This window comes from Sinocyclocheilus rhinocerous, unplaced genomic scaffold, assembly GCF_001515625.1.
Source record: "Sinocyclocheilus rhinocerous isolate Xijiao unplaced genomic scaffold, SAMN03320098_v1.1 scaffold1050, whole genome shotgun sequence".
NCBI lineage: Eukaryota > Metazoa > Chordata > Actinopteri > Cypriniformes > Cyprinidae > Sinocyclocheilus > Sinocyclocheilus rhinocerous.
In genome coordinates, this window is record NW_015651629.1 from 248,187 (window position 1) to 255,574 (window position 7,388).

The 7,388-nt window shown below is 35.2% G+C and overlaps 1 protein-coding gene across 1 annotated transcript in view; it reads left to right on the forward strand.

Moving 5' to 3' along the window:
• strn (striatin, calmodulin binding protein) overlaps nucleotides 1-7,388 on the forward strand; it is a 62,322-nt gene that overhangs the window by 4,098 nt on the left and 50,836 nt on the right. Inside the window, exon 3 of the mRNA XM_016518678.1 lies at nucleotides 5,220-5,296. Within this exon, the coding sequence (XP_016374164.1) occupies nucleotides 5,220-5,296 (77 nt within the window). The remainder of the gene's footprint in view (nucleotides 1-5,219; nucleotides 5,297-7,388) is intronic.

Genomic DNA, 7,388 nt, shown 5'->3' on the forward strand with positions numbered 1-7,388 from the left:
ATAATAAAAAAAAACCTTGCTGCGTTAAGCTAACAGAGACTTGTTATAGCACTTGCGTATCATTGCTCTTTTATTGGTTTTGATTGCTTCTGTTGTCCTCATTTGTAAGTCACTTTGGATAAAAGCATCTGCTAAATGACTAAATGTAAATAATTAAGAACAAAAAAATATATATTTATTTTATATAGTGTAAATTTGCTGTTTAATTTGCTTTTAAAAATATTATGACTGTACAGAGTAATTTAACAGAATATAAAAAATAAGCTTAAAATAAATATATATTTTTATATATTATAATATCTTAATATATATAATATTTTATATATTTTTAAAAATATATGGTGTCTGGCCTGAGTCATTGTCATGATTTAGCACAGTAATGACTAATAATAATCATAGAGAATTGCAAACTCGAAATGAAAGCATCCAGACATTAATTGTCATGAAAATAATGTAATAATGCATAAAAAATGAGTAAATCCTAGCCTCTTATTTTGGACTGTGAAATGGCAATAAAAAGTGACACAGACGTGGGTTTGGTATTTCTGGGTGCTACACTGTGACGTGTTTCTCGTTTGTGTCTGATTTCTCACGATGACGTCACAATAGGAGTCAAAGGCTGCAGCTCTGCGTGAAGCAGTCTGTCATCGTCTGTCTGCATTATCTGCTTCCAGACACGCGATCGTCACAAATATGAGGAAGTCCTTAAACACTGGACACTCCTCTGTGAGGCTACTAAGTTAGTGACTATCTAGTGTAGACTGTCTGGTTAACTGATATGGTAGCACTACTAGTATTGCTGTCTCTCTGACTGTCTCTTTGCAGTGTTATTTTTTAATTCATATTTTTAATTTGTTTTTATGTTCTTAGATTTTTCTTAGATTTCTTTGTAGATTTTTGTCATTTTTATTTTATTTTTTAAATGTGTTGTATAGTTTTTATTCATTTTTATTTCAGTTTTAGTACATAAAGTTAAACTAAATGAAAATAAGAACGGTTGGCAACTAGCTAAAATAAAAAAAAGTTTAAGGTTTCATTAATATATGTGACCCTGGAGCACAAAAGCAGTGTTAAGTCGCTGGGGTATATTTGTAGCAATAGCCAACAATACATTGTATGGGTCAAAATGATAAATTTTTCTTTTATGTCAAAAATCATTAGGATATTAAGTAAAGATCATGTTCCATGAAGATATTTTGTAAATTTCCTACCGTAAATATATCAAAACTTAATCTTTGATTAGTAATATGCATTGCTAAGAACTTCATTTGAACAACTTTAAAGATGATTTTCTCAATATTTAGATTTTTTTTTTGCACCCTCAGATTCCAGATTTTCAAATAATTGTATCTCGGCCAAATATTGTCCGATCCTAACAAACCATACATCAATGAAAGCTTATTTATTCAGCTTTCAGATGATGCATAAATCTCAATAAAAAAAAAATTTACCCTTATGACTGGTTTTGTGCTCCAGGGTCACATGTTATTTAATTTCAATGAAAATATTTTATTTCAAGTAATGAAAATTTTTCTTTTTTTGTATGGTATTAGTTTTAGTTTACTATAATAACCCTGCTCTGGTGAATCGCTTACACTTGTATATTTGCATTCTAAATTTATTTTGCATTCTCGTAGTGGCCAAACCTCTACGTACTTTTGTGCAATGTCATGCTTTACTACTTGTAAGTCCTTGACGCGCACTTCTGTGTGATTGAGATGAGATATTTAGTCCTAAAGGGCAGCGATTGATTAATGAATGCTGTGGGAATATCTTTGGCATTTATGGGTCGTTTACCCGGACGTCCGTACAGTCGCTCCATGCGGCCTGCATGTTTTATTATGCATGATGAATGAAGGACAAACAGAAAGTGTGAGCGGAAACTGTGCTGGCCATGTGACAGATTAACCCACTTGACCAGGCTGGTTTTCAGTACCCAGATCAGGGCTGGGAAAACTAAAAAATGATTAATTTTGATACTGTAAAACAATACAACATGAAGTTGAGCATGAAGTTTTACAGGTATTTAACTGCATTCTCATTTACAGTCAGAGTCTGATGTGGCCTAGTGTTTGTTAAATTGCAAATTCTGTGATTAATTAAATAAATTTAGGTGACTGTTTAATGCTGCTCAGAGGTGGTACGATTGCATTTACACAGCAAATATAACTGTATGCTTTCAAACGAGGGGCTGAGGTGGATCAGAGCAGGCATAATTTACTCTGGCTTTTATGCTGCATTGTGTTTTTATACTGAAGTTTTAACAATCGTACAGCAGCCTTAACTCAGTTAAGACATAACTAGTTAATACCTCAAAAATGTCAAGCTTATGCTGCAAAGATGGCACAGAAGCGCCTCTGAAGTGGCATTTACTGTAGGTGTTTTTTAATGCTGCTCAGAGGTGGCATGAATGCATTTACACAGCAAATACAACTGTGTGCTTTTATACGAGGAGCTGAGGTGGATCAGAGCAGGCTTAATTTATTGTGACTTTTATGCTGCGTTATGTCTTTACACAATATGTTGAGCAGGCACAGAGCAATCAATTAAGACACTTAACTAGCAGTTAATATATCACCAGTGCCAAGTTTACACTGCAAAGGTGGCATAAAATCGCCTCTGAAGTGGCATTATAGTGTCTTCTGTTTAATGCTGCTAAGAGGTGGTACTGTACGAATGCATTTGCACAACAATTACACCGACGTATACTGTGATACTAGGAGCTAAGCTGGACCAGAGCAGGCTTAATTAAGTCTGGCTTTTATGCAACATTGCATCTTTACACTGAATTTTGTGCAGGCACAGAGCAGCCTTAACTCTCTTAAATGGCATTTTGACCAAGAAGTGCACACTAGTTTACATGCAAATTTGCATGTGAGCGTTTATCAGTCTGTTGTGGAAGGACTGGACTGATAACACAACATTTTTACATTTGTATGTTCGTATGCACTCGGTACTGATGCATCTGGCATCCCTAGAAGGCAGCGTCTAGCTGAGGAGATCCTGACTGATGTTTTGTTCCTTTCGTAACCAGCATGCCTTTCATAGCTCTGCGTGGGCGATGGCGTGTAGGAGAGGCCGTCATATGTCGAAATCACCCTCGGGCACCTTGACAGTCAATTGAAAGGAGTATAATTCACTCCGTTTGCACATAGGCTCCTGCTACCTGAAGTACAAGATGCAGCGGCGTGAAATTAAAGGCCATTAGCATCACAAACGAGCTTGCAACAGGCCGAGTGTGTAGCCAGTGTGTTCGTGTGACGCTGGGAAGCAGGACAGAACAGAAGCTGTTGAGTTTTATGAGCTGATGTTGGTGACTCATACTGCTGATGCTCTCTCTCTCCGCTTGCGTCGTGCCCTCGGCTGTGAAACGGGAATGCCAGGCTTGACCAGAGAGGGCTGTTTGTGGTATAAGCTGGATTTTGACTAGCCCTTTAGGTCCTTTCACATGACTCACATCAGCAATTCAGCGCTCCGCTCGACTAGGGATGGGTCAGGATGGTCAAGTAGCCTAAGCTTTAATATTTTTAGTGATGGTGCTTTACAGGCTATTAATTATTGGCAGGGTTTTTAGCATTGGGCTGTGCTAAAACCCTCTCTGAGACGATGCGTCTCTTAATTTGTCCCCTTCGCTGCAGCCAAACCAGCGCTTTTGGAACTAATTTGCCTTTAGCAGTAAATGTTGACACAAATACTGTTGAATTCCAAGTATTATTCAGTATAAATGTTCTCCTAGTTAGTCAGTGTATGCATGCATCTGGCTGTGAATCATGCTGTTTTCCATTCAATTCCGTTCTTTTGCGGTCTGTCCAGTTTTTTAACACAGCGTCCAAATTGAACAGATTGAGTAGTGGACAGTCCAAGTTAAGTTTGCTTGAACTTTGTGCGTCACATTACAGCAGCTGATTTATGCACAACACATAGTATATGTTTGTTGGATGCTTTGCTTCATTGCATCAGGATTGTTATTGTTAACTCAAGCTATTTTAACTAAAAATAAAACATTTTTGTTATTTAAAGTAAAGCTGAAATAAAATAAAATTAATTATTAGAACAACTTAAACTAAAGGAAAATTGGAAGTATTGCCCTGGAAAATAATTAGAATAATTTTAAGTGAAAAAAAACATATTTTTCTTAAATATATACATGATATAAAATTATATAAATATATAAAAACGTAGTTCTGGGTTTTTTAGCTTGTTTGCTGTACACCTTGTCACATAGCAGCTTTTAGGCATTGCTCTGTTTTTTTGTTATAAGTCAGAAATGACAAGGAGGCAGCTTCCCGCAATAGAAAGTCAATGGCGAGCGTTGGATTGTTCCCCCCCGGTGTGGCCGTGGCCTAAATGCGCTCTGTCTCTATACTTACTTGCCGGCAACTCGCCAAAATAAAAGCTTGCTGATTTTCAGTTTGAAAATGATGAAAGTTCAAATTAAAATAATAATAATAATAAGATATTAGCATTTTATTTTTAAGTTTACTATAAAATAATTGTATTTGTATTTATTACTCCCTTTTTATTTTAAAATAAAATAGTATTATCACACTTTATTATTTAGTTTATTATTTTTTTTTTTTTGTAAACTAAATAAAGTGCAATAATATTGTCACTATTATTAATTTATTTTTTATAGTTATATTTGATGAGTCACACTATGTGCCGTGTGAGGACCAAACCAAATCTCCAGGTTCTCATATGAGAACCAGGATGAAAAACTTATGTGCACCCCTGTATATATATATCAATATTTTGCAATGAACTTAAAATATGTTTTTTCTATAGATACAACAAATAACTTAAAATTAATATTTTTATATTTCTTCATCGTTTTTTTTATGCAATTAATGTGATCCGCAGTGCTTCATGGCATTGTAGTTTTTTCCTTCACTAAAGCCGTTAAGTACACAGTCTTTTTGTCCGTTTTGCATTTGCTTTTTTGCCTCAAATCAAAGTTTGTAATGTTGTGATTCTCCTCGTAGCTGGTTGTTTTGGTTCATGACTTGTAATGCTTTAACAAAGACATTTTTTTAATCACTATTGGAAAAATGAATGGGAAAAATACTTCCAAAACCAATGCCACTGAAAATGCACTCAATTGGATTGTGTGTTTTTTTAAAAATAGTATACAGTGTTTAGTATATACTACTTCAGTGTGCAGTAAGCTGTATGCTAGTATTCCATTCTGAACATAAAACCATGTTTGTCGTAATCGACAGCTCATCTGTCCCTTTCCCTCTGTTTCTCACTGTTCTTCGGGCCATACCGACAGGACGGTTGCACAGAGGTGAATGAGGTGAATAATTCATGCAGGCCTGGGTTTCCCTCTGCTCTTGTTGCGTGTGCGTGTTGGAGCGTGTGAATGCGTGGCCATCTGCGTGCACCATCTCAGGTTTCCGCCGTGTGTTGGGTGCGGCGGACAGGAGTTTCCCACTGGCTTCAGCTCGGGTTTGACATCAGCTCATTGACTCGTGGACTCAGTCAGTCAATCACACATGACCTTATTTCCTTCTAAACGGCTCAAGTAGTGCATTAATCTCGCTGTAATCTGCTCGCTCTGCTTATTCCTGACAAACTCTTACTTCATGTGCTTTGATTTCCAGCTAATATCCAATTAACTCTCAGCTCAGACCAGAGTTACTATAGTTCACTAAAACTACTCAAAATACTTTTGTTCATTGAAATAAAGCTGAAATGAAATATTAGATCAAAACAAATTTAAACTAAAAAGAAAATTAGATATGTTTGCTTGGCAACCAACTGAAATAAGTTGAAGCACTAAGGGCCGGTTTCACAGACAGGGCTTAGACTAAATCAGGATTAGGCCATAGTTCAATTAGGACATTGAAGTAATTTTAATAAACGTGCTTAGAAAAAAAAAACATTACTGGTGTGCTTTTTGGGACAAAACAAAGGCACTGATGTATTTTAAGATCAGTCAGTGCGAGTTTCTTTCAGTTGAAACAGCTCAGACTTACATTTTAATCTAGGATTAGGCTTAAGCCTTGTCTGTGAAGCCGGGGGTAAAATTACTAAATGGAAATAAATAAAAACTGAAACTGAACTAAATCTAAAACTGAAAAAAATTTTTTATTAAACCTAAATTGTAATATTAAAAAAGGCTAACAACGAATAAAATTGACAACAGTGCATAGCAGAATTACTAAAAATTAAACTAGAATTAAATTGAAACCTGAAAACATACAAATAAAAGCTAAATCAAAATATTAATAAATAATATATTGTTCTTATTAAAATGAATATATAAATAATAGTAAAATTGCACTGGCTTGGATATAAGCAGATTTGAGGCTTTAAACCCTGTGTTGTTATTGTTTTTTCTCACTCTTTCTCCTGGGAAAAGCTGTCATTTGGAGAAGCGCGTGTCGTGTAAGAACCAATGTGTCAGCTTTAGGTCCCAGCATGCTCTAGTAACGCCACCCGTCATGCTTGTGTTCATGGCTCACGGCCCGTAAAAGCAAGTCTGTCCTTGTATAGAAAGGTATGCGCACCTGCCTGTTGTGTCAGGTAAACGGTGAAGGAGGAACGCCCTGCGTCACACCTCACATCACTGTCACTTAATATCCAGCGATCTCGTCGACTTGATTGCACAGATACTATTTAAACTGAACTGAGCTGTATGATGAAATCACTGAATTCAACGATGAACTGCCTTTAACTGAAAATTGAGTGTTTAATATTATCATTTTGCATTATTGACACACTATTTTCCTATTTGGTACTGTAAAGCTGCTTTGACACAATCTGTATTGTTAAGCGCTATATAAATAAAGGTCCTTACAAGTCCCAAATAATGTACTATAGACTACACTGTAAAAAATCAAAAGTTGAGAAAACTTAAAAGTTTAAGGCAACCAGCTTCAGGAGATTTTTGAGTTTTCTCATCTTGTTTTTGTAGGAAATTTTAGTTTTCTTAACTTTTTGTTGTATAAACTGAATATTACCATAAGTTGAGAAAACTCAAAAATGTCCCGAAGCTGGTTGCCTTAAACTTTTAAGTAGGGCTGGGCGATATAGCTAAAAAAATTTATCGACGATATAATGTTTCATATCGTTCGGATAATTATTGACATTTTTATAACCTTTTTTAAAACAAAAAGCAATAGAAATTTTTTTTTTAAATGTAACCACTGTATTTATAATTAAAACAATTTATTGAGACAAACAACAAATATTTTTTGTTTTAACAATCAAACACTAAAAATTAAACAAATATCTAATTTCTAATGTTTTATATGCAGATTAAATAGGTCTTTATTGTATAGGTCTAATTGTCTCCCGAGACCACAGGAGGGCGCAATGAGCAAAATAATGCAGCACATTTAAATTTACAACGCAAGGAAGTAACTCTATAAAAACGTGCATTA